The sequence below is a fragment of the Nelumbo nucifera genome, chromosome 4 (assembly GCF_055504915.1).
Source record: "Nelumbo nucifera cultivar China Antique chromosome 4, China Antique-T2T, whole genome shotgun sequence".
Classification (NCBI taxonomy): Eukaryota; Viridiplantae; Streptophyta; class Magnoliopsida; order Proteales; family Nelumbonaceae; genus Nelumbo; species Nelumbo nucifera.
The window spans coordinates 28,292,441-28,314,629 of NC_142652.1; the positions used below are offsets into that span (position 1 = coordinate 28,292,441).

The 22,189-nt window shown below is 38.2% G+C and overlaps 1 protein-coding gene across 9 annotated transcripts; it reads right to left on the reverse strand.

Annotated features, from left to right (window-relative positions):
• Positions 1 to 156: 156 nt before the first annotated feature.
• Positions 157 to 19,060, reverse strand: LOC104613281 (uncharacterized). Of its 9 annotated transcripts, none has more exons than XR_016085842.1 (7): positions 18,420 to 19,060; positions 15,695 to 15,731; positions 15,257 to 15,493; positions 15,133 to 15,180; positions 2,034 to 2,288; positions 1,841 to 1,920; positions 157 to 518 (listed from the first exon to the last, which is right to left on the reverse strand). XR_016085842.1 is itself a non-coding variant. In XM_010281032.3 (6 exons), exons 1-6 carry the CDS (start codon positions 18,722 to 18,724, stop codon positions 1,915 to 1,917), a joined length of 888 nt encoding a protein of 295 aa, XP_010279334.1. In that variant the 5' UTR covers positions 18,725 to 19,060; the 3' UTR covers positions 1,632 to 1,914. The 9 variants fall into 9 exon arrangements, 3 of the variants coding, with proteins under 3 accessions (XP_010279334.1, XP_010279333.1, XP_010279331.1); XR_016085841.1 differs by having other exon boundaries at positions 157 to 542; XR_737934.3 differs by having other exon boundaries at positions 2,030 to 2,288.
• Between the last annotated feature and the right edge of the window lie 3,129 nt (positions 19,061 to 22,189).

Genomic DNA, 22,189 nt, shown 5'->3' on the forward strand with positions numbered 1-22,189 from the left:
TAGATAAGTGACTATCAAGTGCCAGGGGCCCAATCGCCACGATAATAAAGCTGATTCTGCTCAAAGCCAGACTGTAGTCTGTAGAGACTTGGAATCTTAGCAACTGTATGTTCACCAAGTCTGGTCACAGCATTGCGGAACTATGCACACATGGAATTGAAACAATATGCAGCTAGTAGCAGAAAATCTTCTTCAAACAGATAATTCACACAAATGGAACCAAAGTTGTTCCAAGATTTCAGTCAAGCTTCTGCCTCTACACAAAATTATCTGATTCAAAGTTTAAGGTAAGATAAAGAATGGATCATAAGAGGATCCTCCTTCACATGATCAACCAACCAGTCACTAAAGATCACTTTGAAAGTAGAAGAATTGAGAACAATAGCCCTCCCATGTGACAGCAATTTCTTTCCAAAGCTTCTCTCAACCAGACTGCGGCTTTATGGCCAGCAAAGAACCATTTAATAGGGGATCTCATGCTTTTAGTAATTTTTCTTGCCAGCAGCAGAAGCCCCTTACTGATTAATGCAAGAGCCCGTTAGCTGAAAAATGTGATCTAATTACTTACCATTTGATTACCAAAAAATTTACTTACCATTTACTAGGTCAACATATATAAGAGATCAACTACAAAAATCCACACGAATGAGGAATTGTTTCTGAAATAAATGCCTTCATTGAGGAAGACACGACCAAAAAGGATACTGGTTTTATTTCTTTTATTTCTTTAATTTTCTTAACATTATTTAAGGAGTACAGCAGTGCAGCATCTAGCAAGTTCAAAGATCTAGAAGAGAAGGCCCATAAAGATATGCATAATGCAGTGGGATACAATTTAAAGGTGATGACCATTTCAAGCATGAAGGTATGTGAAATTCTTATGGTACTGTGTGCCAAATCCTTACTCCCAGTAATTACAGAACAAATGCAATGACCGAATTATTACCCCACTCTCCAGCAGATGCTCCAAATTCAGATGCTACTAGAGTTTTTTACCTACCACCCATTTGATGCATTTTTTTTTCCTTTCATTTTTAAGTTCAGTAGCTTTCGTTCGGTGAAACTTGGCCTCACTTCCAAGTTTTATCAAAAGATGCATCATATGACAGATGGTAACTTCACTTTTTGTTCCTAATATCAGCAGTGCCTCTCTGATAGAGATATCAATGGGTCAGATTTGGTTTGGGTTTGGCTAAGCCTGAATACAGCCTCACTTGACTGATCCCCAACTCAAACCTGCCCCACCCCTGTGAATAGAGTGGACCAGGGTTTGTCAAGGCATGAAGCAGAGAAGGCAGAGTGAGATATAATGTGAAAATATTAAATATAAAATAATTTTTATTATTAGCACAACTGGCAATACTGTTTTAATCAAGGAATAAAATGATATAATAGAGAAAATGACAACAATACTTGCAATCTATTTAGAAGAATTTGAAATATTCATGGAATGGCAATCTAAGTATGACATTTATCATAACATGAGCACAAGCCAAATCCAACTAGAGGTATACTAAACCCGACAGAGTAGGGGCAGCGTGGGGCAGGTCACCTAATTAACCTACCCCCATTGAAATCCCTATCCCATGACAACTACTGATTAGAAGTTGCTGCCAGACCAAAGGGAGAGGTAACCTGATATGATCTATAACTTCACATAAATACAAATACTAAACGTAACATAGTTATGTATACATAATGAAGTTGCCATCCTGATCTTTGACAATCATTTTACCAAATTGATGGCTATTGAAATGTAAAATCATAATTATGATTCAATTGATCATTTCGAAAGAGTTTTGTGCGTTGTAACAGAATATGAAAACAAAACAATGAATACCTTTTCATGGAGCTGAGGCTCATAATTTATTTGAGATGCACATAGTAGCCAATCACCATATCAAGCTCTTTCTTCTACACCTGTCAACACGGTCAGCACTCATCCGTGATTTTTCTTGCTTTTTTGACTTCTTACAATTCACAAGTTGACTATCTAAGCTGTTTCTAGAGATTTCAGAATGGTCACAACCTACTTCAAATCCATCTGAAGTTCCACTTTCAACTGGTTTACTCTGATCTCCTGAGTCGGTCCTTGTTTTTTTAGGACCATTTGTTGTTGTCCTTTTACCAATAGTCAACACAAATTTCTTCAGGTGTTTAATGTACTCGGGATAAAGTTCAAGATTGCAATGGCCACCACCATTAAGCCAAAGAGGTTCATATTTTTCCTTGCAAAGCTCCCAAAGCTGCTTTCCATGGGAGAAATCAACAACTTCATCTGCTGTACCCTAGATGAATCGAAAATACTATCATTAGGTTTGTTCAACAAATATTTTAAAGATAAAACTAATGCATGTTCAAATATTATAGACATATAATAACCACGAGTATCACATAAGAGACTAGTTTAATGTTTCTAAACTTTCTTTTTATAGACAGCTATTGCATCGGTCCTTGTCTTCTTCTTCCCAAAGATAAATTTTGATTTCAGTTCCTTGGGGAATCCTGGACAATCATGGATTTGGGTAGCATTTAGAAGGGTTCTTATTGTTTACACTGGTCTGATTGGTGAGGGGATGACTATTAGAAAAGATGCATTAGCAATTAAACATTAAACGAGATTCAAATGGATTCCGGATTGTTTGCTGGGCAGCTGCAACATCACATAAGAGAGGCTAGATCATTGTAGCAGGGTGAACATCTCAACACATTGGCAATGCATTAACTGATAAGAGAGGCTAGATTGTTTGCTGGGCAGAGGGGGTCATTTTCCATTTGCCAAAAGGTGTTGATCTTCAGTAAATAGTAAGTCCTGTATTAAATTAAAAGTGTAGCAGAGGATTTGCAGTATGGCTTAGTAGTCCCCAATGTGTGGTGGGAATCTATACAAAAGAATGCAAAACACAAACAAAATGCTATGCAGATCTATATTTTTTGTCTCTATGTGAAGAGACTATCATGAGAGAAAAAGGAAGCTCTCTATGCTATGCAGTTTAGGAATAAATCATCTGCAGTTTCTAACTCCAATGCCAAAAAAATTGTCCATCAAGAATGGGTTTTAGATTCTTGAGTTGTCCGTTGCAAGGCATGGGTTGCCTGTTATGTTTTGTTGGGTTTTCTATCTTATAGTACTTTAACTTGCTTCTTTGATTTCTAAGCATGGTTTTATTATCTGTAACTAAGGCTCAGTTTGTTTGCACATTTGCATTGGTAAAAATGAATGAGAGTACAAATAGGCACAGTGTAAATTCTAGTTTACTTTTGCTTTATATTTGACTTTGTTTTGTTTTATTTGTTTGGGAGAAGTAAAATAGGAATTAAAATGATGTGGTCCCAAACTGTTTGAAAGAGAACAGAGATGGGAGGTTTATTTGTTTGGAGCAAGGTAAGAAGCAAGATGATGTGGTCCCTACTTTATATGAGAGAGAATTGATGTAGGAGGAATGTGGTTTGATTTGTATTGGTTTTTTGGGATGCAAAATTTGCACTGTTAGTGAGTACAAATGAGACAAAAGTACACATTTTGTATCAGGTAGGAATACAAATCATGGTTACAAAAAAAAAAATGCAGAACTGAATCGGGTGAAAAATTTGTATCCAGTTCAGATTTGCATTGCAAACAAAGAGAGCCTAAGATAAATTTATTGGCAAAAGCAGGACACAAAAGAAGTTAAAATAAAACAAAAAATACACCACTGTGGCTCCACTTTGCTAATGCATTCTCATCTCAGATATAGATAAACAATGCACCTGATCACTAGTCATCCTCGGTTGTGGTATTGACAGGAACACAAAGATTTTGTACCAAGTGGAAAGATAGCCCTATATTTCATTTTATTGTATGAGACATGTTATGACTCAGCCTGCCTTAGAATTCTATCTGTCTGAGATCGGTTAGGTAGAAAGAGGTAGAAAGGTGGAAGAAAGAGAGAAAGAGAGAAGGGGAAATTCTGGTTCGAACTGGAAGTGTCAACATAACATTCTCCCAGTCGGCCAGACAAAACTTATATTATTAAAAATGATTGAAAAGACATATGTGCCCTTATTTAAGTTAGGAGCACTGGTTCCAACACAACATTACAGATCAGCAACATTAATCTAGGTAAAAAGACAGAAATACCCCTACGCTAACACTCCCCCTCAAGCTGGTGAGTATATATCATATACTCCCAGCTTGTTACATATGTAGTCCACTCTTCCCCGACTCAAGCCTTTTGTAAATAAGTCAGCCCACTGATTTCCTATATTAACATGTGTAGTGTCTAGTTCTCCATTCAGCACCTTCTCCCTTACAAAGTGGCAGTCAACTTCAATGTGCTTGGTTCTTTCATGAAACACCGGATTAGAGGAAATAAGAACTACAGCCTGATTATCACAATAGAGCTTCATTGGAGTGTTGATGTTGTACCCTACTTCCTGTAGAAGGTTCCTTAGCCACACTAATTCACAAGAGGTGTGCGCCATAGCCCTATATTCTGCTTCTGCACTGCTTCTTGCCACAACCGTCTGCTTCTTACTTTTCCATGTCACCAGGTTACCTCCCAGGAAAGTGCAATAGCTTGTAGTAGACCGCCTATCAGACATAGAACCGGCCCAGTCAGCATCAGAATACCCTTCTATTTCAAATTTTCCGCCACTCTTGTATATCAGACCGCGACCCAGAGCCCCTTTTAGATACTTCACAATTCTCAGAACTACATTCCAATGAGGAATCAGAGGTTTTTGCATGAACTGGCTTACCACACTAACCGCAAATGAAATGCCTGGTCTAGTAATGGTTAGGTAGTTCAGTTTGCCCACAAGTCGTCGGTATCTGCCAGGGTCTTCAAACACTTCACCCATATCACTGCTTAGCTTGGTATTTGTGTCCATGGGTGTTTAAGCTGGTTTGGCACCCAACAAGCATGTTTCTTCCAGCAAATCAAGCACATATTTTCTCTGGCACAGGTTAATACCATACTTGGATCTTGCTACCTCTATCCCCAAGAAGTATTTCAGCTTACCAAGATCCTTTGTCTAAAAGTGATCCTGCAAATAAGTCTTCAGCCTATCAATACCCATGTTATCATTTCCAATAATAACAATATCATCTACATACACCACCAACAGTATTTTCCCTCCCGGAGAGTCATGACTAAATACAGAATGGTCAACTTTGCACTGTTTCATTCCAAACTTCTTTACCACCTCACTGAACCTACCAAACCATGCTCGAGGAGACTGTTTAAGCCCATATATAGCCTTCCTTAGTCTGCACACCTTACCATCCTCCCCCTGAGCAACAAACCCTGGAGGTTGCTCCATGTAAACCTCCTTGAGTAAGTTACCATGCAAAAAGGTATTCTTGATATCAAGCTGATATAGTGACCACTCATACATGGCTGCAAGAGAGATCACAGCACGAACTGACCCTATCTTAGCAACCGGTGAGAAGGTCTCTGTGTAGTCAATACCATAGGTTTGGGAGTACCCTTTTGCAACCAATCGCGCTTTCAGGCGTTCAACACTACCATCAAGCAGATACTTAACCGTATAAACCCATTTACAACCAACAGCTTGCTTCCCAGGAGGAAGAGCAGTGAGGTCCCAAGTATGATTATGATGAAGGGCAGAGAGTTCTTCTTCCATGGCTCAGCACCACCCTGGAGAGGCAAGGGCTTCCTGGACATCCTTAGGGACAACAACTGATGATAACAAGGTGACAAACTGGTGATGGAAAGCGGAAAGGTGAGTAAGTGAAACATAATTAAAAATAGGATGAAGGGTGCAAGTGCGTTTACCTTTCCGCAAAGCAATGGGAAGGTCAAGCTCAGATGCTAAGTGCGAGTCTGGTGCCAGATCCGTCGACGGAGATGTAGCCGGAGGAGTAGTAGCTGGTACGCGTGGGCGATGTGTATACACATGACGGATAGGTGGGCGTTCAACAGGTGGTGGCACCGGAGGCAATGGTTTGGTCACGGCTGGAACCAAGGGAAGAGGGTCAACAATGGAAAGTGGAAGAGAAGGAGGTGATGAGGAGGAAGAAGCATCACCGGACCCCAAAAAGAACAGAGTAGACTCAAAGAAGGTGACATCAGCACACACAAAGGACCGTCGAGAACTAGGATGGTAACACCTCTCGATACAGCAAAGGCAGATCTATCTGAGATATTAGAGTTCTCAGTAGATCCGATAGAAATCCTCCGGAGCCGAGCAAACACCTCTTCCAAGGAGGGAAGAGTTGATCCTCCTAATATCTGAGCCCGTACTGGTTCATATTCAGACTTCAATCCCACCAAAAATCTAGTCACATCAAGCTGTTCTCTCTGTTGCTGCTGAATCTTGACATCAGAAGTGAGAGGGCGATAAACATTCAACTCATTATGTATGTTTCTCATGTTGGCATAGTACTCCTCAAGACTCTGATTGCCCTGTTGCAGGTTAAAGTACTCTTGATACAGCTGATACACTCTGGTTGTATTGTCCTGACCCGAATACAATTTCTTCGCATGGTCCCACACATCTTTGGCAGTGTCAAGAAACATGAAGTTTACACTAATCCTGGGTTCCATACTATTCCACAACCATGTGATGATCTGAGCATCCTCTTGCTCCCAGTCTTCATACTCGTGAGAGTCAGTGGAGGGTTTCTCCTCTCTTATGTGTTTTACCTTCTTCTTTGCCTTCAGAAAGACTTCGATGGATTTAGCCCAAGGCACATAATTCTCTCCATTTAGTTTAATGGAGGTCATCTGAACATTCAGGTAGTCTGTAGGCACCATCACACTAGGTTTACAATCACTGTTATCACCGATTCTGCACACTTGCTGAATTCTATTACCACTGAATTCTGCACACTGCACACAACTAGATCACACCTGTCACACTGGTTTCAGCACTTGTTGTTGCTGAAAAGTATGCTCATTACACCACAAACCCTACTCCTACGACTACCTGAAATCTCACCACTATATGATTATAACTCTTCCTTCGAAATACACAAAAACCAGCATAAACCCTAGCACATTACTGTCTGAAACCCTAGCATATGGTCTGAAACATACTTCCTATTTGATCCATAACAGATATCATGCACTGAGATCTCTTACCTTATAACTGAAGTAACAACCACACGAGCAAGAAATCAGTCCACACACGACAGCCACTGCACCACACAGATTGGCCCTCTATTCTTCATCGATTAGGGGAGGGCGATCTTAGAAACCACAGCAACCGACCACACACGACCTGACTAGAGGCATAGAAACCTCCAAGGAAAGAGGGCAATCACTCCTTTTCAGCCCTTTCCCTTATCTCTAGTCGAATGCAGAAAAAAAAAGGAGAAACCCTAGATAGGGTGCGCAGAGAATAGAAATCTAGGCAGACAGAAATCTAGGCAGATTCAATCAGCTCTGATACCATGTTATGACTCGGCCTGCCTTAGAATTCTATCTGTCTGAGATCGGTTAGGTAGAAAGGTGGAAGAAAGAGAGAAAGAGAGAAGGGGAAATTCTGGTTCAAACTGGAAGTGTCAACATAACATTCTCCCAGTCGGCCAGACAAAACTTATATTATTAAAACTGATTGAAAAGACATGTGTGCCCTTATTTAAGTTAGGAGCACTGGTTCCAACACAACATTACAGATCAGCAACATTAGTCTAGGTAAAAAGACAGAAATACCCCTATGCTAACAAGACAAATTCATGAGCATGCCTACTATCCATTGATATTGTTGTAACATCTTCAGGGAATTTTCTGTGATTTTGACAAACGTCACAAACCATTGAAAGAACATTTGATATTTTTTTATATATTTGATACTTCAGATGCATTGGAATTTAAAAGCAAGAAAAAAAAAAGAAAAACATGAAAAGTAAATAGAATAACTAAAGGGCAATATATCAAGTTTATTTCAGCTTGTATCAGTTATTTATCTCATTTTAATTTTTTTTCCATTCAAATTTCCCAAATTCCTACTTCCTGTTTGCACTTTGAAATTGTGCACTTTGTAAACTGTTTCTTCCAATGACTCAATAGTTGAGATGGTCAAACAGCATAACTCCCAAAGAGCATTCAGAGGACCTGGCATGCATCCTGCAGTTTTCCTACCTTAAAGTCCCAACTAACACCAACTTACCCACTAATTACAGATCTGGCGTATAGCACATCGCCCTATGGGGATCAAGGCACATTACAGAACCAATAAAGAAGTTTTTTTTTGAGAAGTTTTTGTCTCTTGATCTTGTTTGATATTTCTGTGTATCTCAATAAAGGAGTTTCTAAATTATTTCTTACTTCTGAAACAAGTCATGCTTGTGCACAGGTTATCAATCAACCAGTGCTAGGCCATACAAACAAGAGACATAAGGGATAGAAATCTCAACAGTGCTAGGCCATACAATCAACCATAATAACCCAGATTAACCTGGCCCTGCATTTAAACCATCCCAGACTGCTTTGTAGCCTGGTAGGCTGGGTTGAAAATATCAACCCTCTATTAATGCTACATTAACATTTGTTATGTTATATATATGAATAGTTTAAGAAATGTATTCATGCATAGAAATAATAAAGCCTTATCCCACTATTAAGCAAATCCTACTCTGCCACTAAGTTCTAGCTAGGATTCCTGGTCCACAACATCTATGAGTTTATCAGTACTCAAGTCCCTCCAAACCTAAGATGTCCAAATACGGAAACTCTGAAACTGATAGAGGAAACATGGGTAGTAGTAAGAAATGATTTGTTAAAAGACCACCAACAGCTCCAGTTAGAAGTGATCTGTTACAAGTGGAAGGGTCTAAAAGAGCTAGGGGTAGAAGTAGTAAGAAATGATTTTGAGAACTAATAAATAATAATTTAACAGTGGATATGGCTTTAAATAGAACAGATTGGTGAAACAAGATTCATACAGCCGACCCCATGTAGAGGAAACATGAAATGACCCTTCATTTCTCAAAATCCATGACATGGACATTGAGAAGTAAACTATCAAAGATTTGAACATGCAAAGCTTTTATTTTAGTTTTCTTGAGTTTACCATCTATAATACTAGCAACCATCAATCCTAATGAAACTCAGTCTTACATGGACTCTTCAAAATAGATTCATGCCTATGTAGTGGGATCATAAAGTCTCTTTACAAATCTTCGGAAAGTTAAAGGCATAGATGATAAGTGTCACAGTGTCATAGTTTTGTTTACTTTGTTTTCTTTAATTTATGGGAACAAAATGTATTGCTGTTATTTCAATATATTGGCAGTGAGTTTCAGTCATTAGAAGTCATTTGTCTAGTCATTATTTCGTTAAGTTTCAAATTTCATAATACTAGGTTCAGTAAATACTAAATAATCGTTACAGGCATTTTTCTCTTATTTCTAAGGTCCAATAACATTATTGTAATTACAGGAAACAATATTCCATGGTACCGTCTTTCACCTATAAATTGTTCTTTAATTTATGGTCAAATAACTCTCTTGCTTGGTCTTGCTCTTGTGATGCAACCAGACCCGATAAGTGATTCTTAAACCTCTCAGTGATTATTAGAAAAATCCTAGAAAGCTTTTAGGGTTTTATCTACCCCATCCTCTTTTGCTTTTCTGTTTCAGCTTTTGAAAAGCCATCAACAGCCTGGGAATAGCAACCTATTTATTTAAGGATGAATGGTCAATTGATCTTTATTAAGTTCTTAGTTCCACTTATACAAAACCTAAGACTATGTTTGGTTTGAAGGAAAAGGTAAGGAAAGGAATGGAAAGGAAGGGAAAGCTTTACAAATCTTATATAGGTTTCCCTACCTTTCCCTTCCTTTCCTTACTTTTTCCTTCAAACCAAACACAGCCTAAGTTTCTTGCTTTTCTGGAGAAAGAGATAGTTCTCCTAGAAATCACTATATCTACAAATCCTAGTTTCTGGTTATGAAATCCCCACCTAACCTGGCCATTATCTTTAACTTTGACCCCAAACATTCCTTTTGTGCCATTGTGAAAATTCTACCTATTTCTCTACTCATGAAATTTCTTATTCTCTTTCTCTAGATATTTTTGCATAACGAAGAATTTTTACCTTGTTTTCTTCTCTTAAACCCATTCCTTGAACTTCCAACCCTAAATTATCATCTATATTCTTTCCACAAACTTGTACATACCTTTCCTACACAAAACCTTAACCTATAAAGCCTAACATTCACCAAATTCTCTTCAAAGTTCTTTACTTTTGAAAGTAGTCACTACCCACTGATACCAAACCACCTATTTGACAAATTTCCCTAACCATTCCCATATCACCAGATTCACCACGTCAAGCAGTGTGGACATCTAACAAACATGACAATTTATGCTTGAATATACAATATGTGATTGAAGAATCTTCTACTCTGATGAAAAAATTTGATATTGAACTGTACATTAGGAACACTTGATAATTTAATACAATTAATTGTTTAGAGTTTTTTGCATTAACTTATGCTTTAAAATTAATTTGTTTTCTTTCCTAACTACAAGTTTATTACTCATACAAAACAAAAACATGTTATTAAAATAAAAATTTAAAAATAAAGGACACCCATTAAGCCTCAGAATTCTATTTTTCCAAAGTTTTGGAGTCTGCTAGTGCCATATTCTTTCCACAAGTATCCACATTATTCCAATGGTAAAATGGGGTAAACTAGTAAATATCCTTAAGAGGTCTATAATGAAGCATATAGTTGAAGAAACAAAAGGTAAATTAGTATTTTCATATGGTAAATTGGTAATTAATAAGTAACTCCCTTTTTATTTAGACAAAAAGGGAAACAATTCATAATAGGGTCATCAAGCTTTTTTTTTTTTTGATAAGTAGGGTCACCAAGCAAATTATAACCCCATCTTTTGAAGGAAGAAACTAAGGCTTTATTTTCTTGCTCGAATTGTAAGTTATGATGAAGAACTGAGAAAGAAGTACGATGAAAATAAGGTAGAGGAACAGCAAGTATGCTTATCCCCATGGTTCTCTAAATCTCATCATCTCTCTCTTTCATCTCAATTCTTAGTAGTGGGATTTGTTGTTCCTTTCCTTGGGCATAAATTTATTGTTTTGACAAGAATGTCATCCCAAATATCATAAACTAGATTACAAAGAAGCCCGATTAAATGCTGCCTTCCAGCCCCTTGTTTAGCTAGGGAGTCAGCTAACCCATTAGCACTCCTTATCCACTTGAATTCAGCATTTAAATCCTTTCAACTTCTCTGGAGACATGTTTGAGAGTCCATGGGATATGTCTATTACATCTCACCCATGTGATAATTACTTTTGAATCCCCCTCCACCTCCACCTATCTAAAGCCTAGTGGCTTTGCCAACTGAAAACCCTGCAACAATGCGAATAGTTCAGCCTTCAAGGAGTTTGCAGTACCAATTGGCCTTGAATATAATTCCAGGATCCTGCTCTCTAAATTTCTGATTGTTCCACCTATTCCTGCCATGCTTGGGTTTATCCAAGGAGCTCCCATCAAAGTAGTTTCACTTTTCTGCTTTCTAGGGGTTCCCATTCCACTTATTCTTTCTTTTTCTCTAGAAGACTGTACTACCTCCTTCCATGCCCTTAGAATGTCAGTAACAGAAATTTTGAAAGCAGTCCAGTGTTTTAACCCATAGTGCAACCTTCACTTTTATACTATCTATTACCTCCTCCAATGTCCTACTTTTTCTATCAAATATTTTGCTATTCCTCTTTTCCCGCACCACCCAAGTAACTGCTGCCTTAGTAGCTCTCCACATTGTTCTCCCTCTTTTCTTTGGTTGCCTCAAGAAGTTTGGGTTGAAGATGTCCACCACATCTTGAGGGGGGTCCCACCTGCATCCAAAAAGAGAACTGAAAAATTCTCAAATATGAAATACAAAGGAACAGGAGATTAGTAAATGGAGAGGGTCTCTCCACTACCCCTACATAAAAAGCAGATATGAGGATTGAGGAGAAAGGCAAGAAGAGGGCCTCCTTTTCTACAGCACATCACATGTATTTACCTTTCCAAGGAAAATTTCCTAGTAGAAAGCTTGAATTTTTGGTGGTACAGGCTTACTCCAAATTTCTTTCACCGGAAAGTCCACCCCTTGAGAACTAGGTAAAGCAAGATGCTTGAAAAAGGAGGAACAAGTGAAGAGTCCATTTGGAGAGATTACTCATATTCTAGAATCTTCCAAGTTTGGGTCTAGGAAAACTGACTCCAAAATGTTTAGTATGCCAATCAAAGAAGTACACTCACTTTCTCTTAGGCCTCTTCTGAAACCAAGGTTCAATTGAAACCTAAAGGAGAGGGTGTTCCCATTCTAGACACAATTTCACCCTTGAGGTTAGAGAGGGAAAAAAGTTCAGGAAATTGATCTTTTAGTGGTGTTTCCCCTATCCGAAGATCTTCCTAGAAAAGGATTTTGTCACCCCTTCCCACATCATACCAAATTAAACTACGAAAAGAAGGATATACCTCATGAATTACTTTCCAAGGAGAAGCTGAAGTTGAGTGAGGAGTAATTTTAGCATAAGCCATTACCCTCCAGACCATGAATGCTTACTATTATTACCTTGTGCCACAATCTGTCTCTTTCAAAAGGAAAGCTCCACAACCATTTTCCCAATAAAGTGGTGTTTCTAAGAGCAATGTTTCCTAATCCCAGGCCCCATTTCTCTTTTGGTTTACTAACCCGTTCCCATTTAACCAAATGGTCCTTTTTTTCTCTCCCAGTTCCCATAGAAAGTCCCCCATATATTTCTCTAATTGTCTTGCTACCCTAGTCAGGATGTGGAAGGTGGAAAGGAAGTAAACAGGTATATTTGCTAACCTAGCTCTGATAAAGGTGATTCTTCCTCCTAAAGAAATATAATTCCTTTTCTAGAGGGCTAGTTTCTTTGCAAACCATTCCACCACCGGCTTCTAGAACTAACAAACCTTGGGTTCCCCCCAAAGGTAAACCTGGGTAGGTTACAGGCCAATTCCTTATCTCACATCCCAACACCTCTGCTAATCTCAAAGTTCCCCTTCTTCCAAGTTAATTCCAACAATTCCATTTTTATTCCAATTGATCCTCAAAGTTGAGATTCCCACTGAGCTATCAATCAATAACTTCAAATTTCTCACCAATTCTAAGTCTACATCCTCACAAAACAGAATTGTCATCGACAAATTGAAGATGGGGTACAACTGCTTAATTTCTACCAATCTTCCAACCCCTAAACAATCCATGTACATTCGCATCCAAAATCATTCTACTTAAAACCTCTACCAGTAGGGTGAAAAGGAAGGAGGACAAAGGGTCCCCTTGTCTTATTCCTCTCTGATCCGGGAAGAAATATTTTTTCTACCCCATTAATAAGAATGAATAGTGAACTAAGCTAATACAACCTTCAATCCACAACCTCCACCTAGCTCCAAGCCCAAGCCTCTAGGATTTCTATCAGAAGCTTCCGGTCCACTAGATCATAGGCCTTTTTCTAGGTCCAATTTACACACCAAATCCTTCTCTTTACTGCCACATTAAGTAAATTCTTTTATCAATTTGCCCTATTCTACTCTCTTAAAAATATTTACTAATATACATCATTTTACTACTTTGAAAGATGTTTACTATTTTACTCAATTTAATGGAATTGACTCATTTAATCTATGATGGGCTTTTCTTACACAAATTTCTTAGTGTTATTAACCTGGGAACATGAAGATATAATTTGATAATAGTAGTAAATCCAAAGTACATGAAACCAATCATACATGATTAAATTAACAAACCCTTCAATACATCCACAATGAAATTCAATGAGAAGCTTCAGTAATTTATGGGAGACACTTTTATAAATTTAATAAATAAAATTAAGTTTTGATTGCCTAAGTAGAAGGCCATTACCCAATGTTGGTCTCAGCTGTTTGGGGTATTGAAAGGGGTGGTGGATACAAACCAAACCTTTGGAATTTGGCATTTTTTGCAATAAGTGGATGCTCCCAGACTCAAACCCATATGTTATCACGCTTGTCACCCAAGATTTTACCATTGCACCAAGAAATGGACCATATTTATCCCCTTGAAATCAATCCAACAATAAAGTACCTAGAATTACAGCCACCTAGGTACCATCTAGACAACTTGCCTAAAATACTTGCCATAAATCACAAAGTCAACCAAAACAAAAACAAAATACACAAAAAATGTCTTTCACATAACTATTAACTTCAACTCAACCATTAAGGATGTAACTTGGGAACCTAGACTAAAAGGGTTGCGTTGGGGTTAGGATTGAAAAATATGAATCCAACTTAACTTCAGGTTGATTTAGAGTTAAGGGCTTAAGGCCTCTGGCAACCCAACATGTTTATTAATATTTGTACAGGGTTCTTGGTTTAGTTCAGAGGCTGCTCCTTGGATTTTGGATTTGGATTTTTCCTGTAATCTTCTCATTGCCATCAGTAGATTTTTCTGTTTGGCCTCACCAATAGAAATATCCAGTATAATTTTTCCAAACCACAAATTATCTTCTTGTGGTTGTGACTTTCTATTATGTTTCTCTCATCATGGTGTTATCATCAAATCCTTGAACCTGTTTCTGCACAATAAGCGGTATCAGAGTTTATAGTTGTGCCTAACATGTGTCATAGGCATAAGTGCATAACTGATATTCATGTTAAATAAACTCTATTTACTCCACTGCATCTTGGTCAGTATTAAATTATTTTTCACAAGTTTCTTGAACTATTTACTTATAAAGTTTGTATGATACTTTTCATTATCATCCAGCCTTGTCCCAACTAAATGGGGTCAGCTTCAGCTACATAATCCCATTTCGCCATTCAGTTCTGTTCAGTGCCATATCGATCATTAATTGTATCATCCCTTTACTTATATTAATTCATTTTGAGCCTCCATATGTTACTGCACAAGTTAATTTTCACATTTGCATCTCAGAAAATTCTAGAATCATTCATTTATGATGAAATTACATACGCTTTTGAATAGAATGGTTTGTAAAGAAAGTAGTCAATACCAACAAAAAAAAGTAGAAATAAAAAGTTCAGAATTGCTTAGTGATTGAGAAATGCTGAAATAAGACAACAAGCCAACCAAGGAGATGAACAAAAACCAAGACAAGGAGGTCAAAGATGTAAATAGTCATAAGTAAAACCACTCACATGAATTACTAGAACTGGACAGTTCACCATGCCAACTTTGTCAATATTCTGGGAGAAAAAAGGGAGTCAGTTTCCATTTAACACAAAAGGGGCATGCTAGACAAAATTGAAGATGTGATATTACCTTGTAAATGTCAAACCAGTATGTCCGCTTTACAGGGTACAAAACTCGCAAACCAGAGAGAATAGGACTATGAAGAACAACAGCTCTCAAGTTCGGTAAACGTGAAGCAAGATCAAGAGTTGGGCCACTTCCAACTGACTGGCCATATAATATTAAATCTTCATCTTTTACCCCATACTGCTCCTTAAGGCATTTATGGGCTGCCTCTATGTCTGCATATGTATTAGATTCAGTGGGCTGTTTCAAAAAGGACAAAAATGAAAGTTATACTAAGAGAAGGGTCGAAGCATTGTGAGAACAGAAAATGCATTCTCATAATCTCATTCTAAGTGATTTAAAGACCAGATATCTAGATAAGAAAGAGGAACTACTAGATTAAACATGACCAAACAAAACCATATTTTATATGAACTAGGAAAGGAGTTCCAAGCATCTAACCTTGCCACTTGATTGTCCATAGCCAGAGTAGTCATATCTGCAAAAACCAGTTACTAGAGGTAAAGGACAAGAGTAACATATTTGAAATGATAAAATTGATTTAATAATAACTTTTTCACATAACAGAACATCCATGATCAAACAAGAAGATATATCATATATCATGTGTGTGAGGTTTGGACATGTTGTAATAACATTACAAAGAAAAATTGCAAAGTTTCTAAAATAAGAATGTCACATAAAATAAACACAGGATCTATACATATGGTAACAATTAGATCCATAACATTCTATTAAGCATATGTACTGCTTGAACAAACAAAAATATAGGTATTATAAACACTCAAATAAATAAGTGGCGCTAAATGACAAAACAGCAGAAAGGGCACATTGTTAGTAGTAACAAGAAATCCTAAAATGAAGGTCAAGTGCACATAATTGATAGAGGAAGAATTAATATTAGACAGAAAAAAGAAAAACTGGAAAACACATTAAATAGTATTTAATACTCCCTTTTAACTGGACCGGCAATATTAACAAGGAGCTACACTCTATCTGGTACAATTAGCAATCTATAATTAAAAGAAGAAACCACATTATGAGCATTAATCATCCTAGTGTAAATATTTGTTATGCCCAACTGAGAAGGAATAACTTAAACCATTTGTCTTCCTGGTGAAGTGTTGATATCAACAAATGCCTTAATGTCACAAACTTGCTTGATCAAGGTATACACCTAACATTCCTAGATATGAAAATGGATACACATAAAGGGAATGGAGAATAACTCCATTTATTTAAACCAGGAAAAGAGAAAATACAAATAACCCATCCAATGTATTGAATCTGCCAATACCATGTATTTTGCATTTATTTAGTTCAAGAACCTTTTCTCAACAGCTATTTCTTATCAAATTTAATAAAACCTTCTAACATTCAGCATTCACAATATTATTATTAAAATACATACCAATTATAAGTGTTCATAACGTAATACTCCAGAGTTTCCATGCAATATTGGGTGCCAGTGTCCATTACCATACCATGTCAATATGGACATACTAACCATATTTAGGTATGTTGCTATCAGAGGTGTACAATAGGACCCTGTCCCAATTACCAAACACCAAAATCCTCGCAATAAGTTACCAAAAGCACCATATAACAACAGGAAATTTGTGACTGAGGCCCCGAGTTAAACCCATAGGATCAATTCAATTCCTGTTAGCAGGTCAGTCACCCAAGAAGATATTTCCCTGGGGTTTGGTACACATTGGACCACCTCTTAGATTTAGATAACTTTTCAGATTTGTTTGTATTGACCAACCTGATGTGAACATCTAATCACCCTCAGGAGTATCTATTTAACAAGAGCATGTTTGGTAGCTTTTTCACCTGAGGTTGAAACACTGCCACATCAGCGCCACATAGATCATTTAACTTTAAAGTTCCAAAAGTGCATTCTATAGAGCAGATTCTACTTGAAACAGAAACACCATATTTTGCATCGGGTTTCCCACATAGGGGGAATTAGAAGAAATGACACAGCATTCCTGCTTCATTTTTCCTACTGGACACCTAATGATGTCTACATATTTGAAACAATAATAAAACATTTTACTCCAAGTTCTGTGCGAAAATGCCTCCCCAATTTCCAGTGCATCTTGAAACACCAGGATTCAAGCTAAGAAGCTTCAGCTTGAAACACCACAGTACCAAACAACATCCAAAACTATGGATATCAGGCCAAATTTTTTTCCATTAATAGAGGTTGAGGGGAGGAATGTAGAGACTCTTTTTGAGATCCAAATTAAGTTTCCACATGGAAGATTCCTAGGTTATTAAGCAAAGCTTGCTAAACAACCTGGCTGCCACATCCATTCCCTTGTGACAATGTGTACCGAAAGATCCCATCTGTCAGTCTCTCTGCTTAATAGAATCATTCTTCTTTGAGATAATGAAATCAGTGCCAAGTAAAACAATATATAAATGTCAATGAAAGGATAACTGATCGAGAATGTCTGATAATCTGAACAATCCAATAAAATAATAAGAGACCTTCAGTATAGCTTCCACTCAACAGTCTCTTGTATCAGTAGAACCATAGACCACCTTGTTGATATAAACCGTTTGCCACATAGGATTCCTTTTCTCCCATAGTAATAGAAAGAAAACCTTCAAAGATGTCTCCCCTTTGTCGCAGAAATAGTCCACCAAAATCCACCATTCCTGGAACTAAAATTATACACCTGACGGAACTTATTTAGCAAATTACCTGCTTCTACCATAGTTCATCAATTTCCACCGACTGTTATCAGGAAAAATAAAGTTAATCGCAGTATAAAAACTAATGATTGAACTCATTGGATTCAAAAACTAATTGGACATTCCAATGTACTTTACAGTGTACAATTGGGACTAGTTTATATTGACAGAAAATCGCCAGCCTAAAAGTCCACAAGGATCCAATATATGATTCACACGTATTTGTTAAATAGCAAATAACACAAATTAAAGTCCATTTTCTTGCCATAAATAGTTTCCAAATTATGAATTACCATAATACAACAGAACAAGAGGGATTAAAGATTTCAAAAGTAACCCTATTGCATCTGAGCATTGAATAACCAAAATTTTTATAAGGATTTACCAGAAGCTACAATGGAATCTTTCCGACCTAAAGCTTACTAAGACAACACAAGAACCAAAAAACAATAGAAATTACCCCATGAGATTGATGCGGAGACGAAGGCTAAGCTCGACGAAGAGCTCAAACATCTGGCCCAAATCAGCCGCGTTACCATGAGAATACAGGAGAGTCATAGTAGCCTTGGGATGCTTGACATAGATGGCCACGATTTCGTTGCCTCGTCTGGTTCGGAGCTGCAAGACATCAACGTCATCTCGCCTGGGGGCGTCCAGAATGAACAATCTGCCGCCGCAAGCTTCGTCGCCGATCACATGGTAAGACGGCGGGTTAGGAGGGAAGAAGGCAAATTTCGCGGCAATCGACGAGGTGACAACGCCCATCTTCTTCGCATCAGAAAAGTTGGATTCATAAAGCCACCGTGAGTTGATATTTAGATCTCTGTTATGGATCAGCGGGAGGTATTGAAACTCAGTGACTCGCGTCGAAGGGGGAAGAGAGCTTCGTGTCAAAACTCTACACTACGGGAAGGAAATATCAGGCTTTGAACGTCAGAAAGTTGTAGCATTCCTCTTTCCTCTTCTTATCCTATTGCTTCCGTGCGCAAGCGAGAGAGAGGGTGGGCGATGGCCGACGAGCCGACGAGCCGACGAGCCGACGATCATTGTTCGCTCAGCTTCCGCCTAGAAGCAATTAACAGAGACTGAAGGAACACTACTAATTCAGGTTTGTCGTTTTGACGGCGACCAGGCATGATGGGGACCCTAGGTGCGGTCTACAGAAAAAAAAGATAGGGGTAGGACCCACCATAGCTAATAATCTAGATACCATCTATAAAGATTATTGATTGGATAAGATGATCAAGACCGTCCGTAGGTAGTGATGGAGGGTGATTTGATTGGGAAAAGTGAAAAGAGGATCGTTAGAAGCGGTCAACCTTCAATCGTCAATCGTCAGATATGAGATATCTTTAGTTTTTGGTAGTACGTTCCTTCGATCCCAGTTGGTTGTGACAATCGTGGACTAACGTTGGATGGTTGCTGACCGTTAACGCCGTCACGATTTCGTAACGGCCGTTAATGACGAACGACGGTTATTACCGTTATTCACTATTTCACTCAGTATACTTACTATAACGTAACGTGACGCAGTGAAAGAAAAGAAAAATTTATGGGAATAGGAGAAAGTCAACGGAAGTTGATAGGTTGGGTTTCGGAACTCCTAAGCTAAGGTGGAGTTTGTTTTTGTTTTCCCAACAGAGTTATTAGTTGTAACATCATTAAGAATTTAAGATCTAAGAATGATCCCTAAATTTAATTAATCTAATCCTGGTAGTGCGTGAGCTGGATTGGTGGTTCATGGATGTACTCCTCCAGTCTCTGAAATCTGAACCTCGCTTTCGTAAAAAGGATGGGGCAAAATTCGTCTTGGTAAAGTGGAATCTAGAGTCCATAGGTCTCGGTCAGTGGAATCACAACTGTCAATGCACAGTCTTTCTTGGATCCCCAGCCCCAGGCCCATCCTAAGATAAGGCCCAAATTGCCAAGACTCGGGCCACAGTCCAGCCTAGTGGGGTTGGTCAGGTTATGGGCTTTCCTTGTAAACAGTAAAAAGAGGTGCTAATGATGTTACAGTTATACAGATAGATGAAAATTTCCAGATTGAGTGGGTGAAATCAAGAGTCTCTTTCAAGTTTGAACACAAAGCGAGGCACAGTGGTGCCACCTTTGGGCTTTGGTGGGGGAGCAATGGAGGACACTTGGAGTATGTGTATTTGCTGGGCTAAATTATCAAAGGTGGCATTGTGAATGACACCCAGATTTTCATTTCAAGGTGTTCCAAAAAAGGTGTTGATGATGGATTGATGGACCAAGGAGTTTTGAACACTTGGGGTATCCAATTGCCCATCACACAGTAGCAACCACCACCAACTCCATTCAGGTGGGCTATGGCTGCTGCATATTGCTAGGAATGGGTGGAATTATTGGCGGAGATGGAGGAGTGTTTGGAAGTGGAGGCCTTCATGAGATGAGAATCAATGAAATCAGGCTGTCTTGTTTTGAACAAAGTAATGTTGAGTTGTTCTCCAAAAGCTTAGAGCATTGTTATTTACAGACTATATATATACTTATCTATCAAAAAAAAAAAAACAGACTATATATATATATACTTTGTTCATGTTTGAAGAGAGAGATCGATTGACCGGATTTTCTTTTTTTTTTTTTTACCAAAACCCTATTGGGTTTATACTTACTTTGTCTCTTGTACAGTCTTCCCCTGGGCCCTGGCTTATAAGAAGGTTAGTAGTAGCTGCATATCCCGGGTCCCCAACTTATATACTAAAATAAATAAAACTTTTGAATAACTAATGACACCCGAAGGGAAAAGCCAAATAAAAAGGGTATATGAACGATGCAGAGTAGGGAGTTGAACTAAAAGGGCACATGGTCCGGGTTGAGCTTATATGTACTCGAGACCCCACCCCAATTTTGAGGCCTGTTTGTCAATGGTCTAAAAGCTGAACCTAATTTGTAGGGCTGTTCATAAGAAGACCCAATTTGTAGTACTTAATTCCTAGTTAGTAGTTACAACCTACTTAGTTCCTACTTAACTAAGTTGTCTCTATCCTAGTTACAACCTAACTTAATTTCTAGTCTTCTAGTTATGAATGACATTAATGGCAACTATTATAAGACAACTAGACAAGGAATTTTTTTGGAAAAGTTTAAAGAAAAGAATCAAAGGATCATAGTTTTTATAGTCTTTTACACCAAATAGGCAACCAATTACAATTAGAATTAGGTGTCCTTTTTCACTTAGATTAGAAGGTTTCTTGAAATATACAAATTTCAATCTTCTTTCTCTAATACAGTTTGCCTTTATATTTTCTTGATAACTTCTATTCTAACTTGGTCTGCCCCCCTACCAATTTCAGTCTTCTTTCTCTAATAGAATTAGGTGTCCTTTTTTACATCAAATTTCAGTCTTCTTTCTCCAATCTACCAATTTATTACCATGGTTGAACTTAGAGCCAAAACTGACCCAAAACCGACTTGCTTAACACATGATCGATTTCGGTTTCAATTTCAGGTAACCCGACCAGGTCGAGTCGTTTGGAAAAATTTCAGTAAACCGACCCAACCCGACCCGTGAGCAGCCCTACCAATTTGTTTGGCCCGAAAGGCTAAGGTAAGCCCAATAGACCATGGCTAATGATTTGTCATATGTTAGAAATTTGAATTCCCCGTCCACATTCCACATGTCTTGTCCTAACTATATCAATTAAATGAGAGTTCGCATTCTATGCACCCGTGGGTGTACTAGGCGCGTTAACCCGTCAATCAGATTCGACCACGTCGACCATCCAAATGTTATCGGTCAAACACGCGTTAATTTTCGACAGTTCAACCAAACACGAACCGAAGCCAACATGAGCCACTGACAACAAAAGGCCTGTAAACCTCATACTATGAGATTTTTGAATGATTTTCCCCTGGAGCTTTCCTCCTTCCACAGAACCCTACCCACACACCGAACCCTTCCTCCATCGGCGGCAACAAGGAGAGCTCCACTAGTTTGTTTCTAACCTCCTCTTCTCTTCTTCTTCTCCTCTTCTCTTCTTCTTCTTCTTCTTCTTCTTCTTCTTCTTCTTCTTCTTCTTCTTCTTCTTCTTCTTATCCTTCTTCTTCTTCTGTTCTATTTTCAACAGAAACAACCCACCTGGAAGGAAGACCAGCAAGAGCAGTAGCCACTCACCTGGACAACCACCTGTGGGAATAGCTCCAATCTGAAGTTTTTTTCTTCATGCTATTTGAATGCTTTGGATGTATCTTAGAATCAAAGAAATG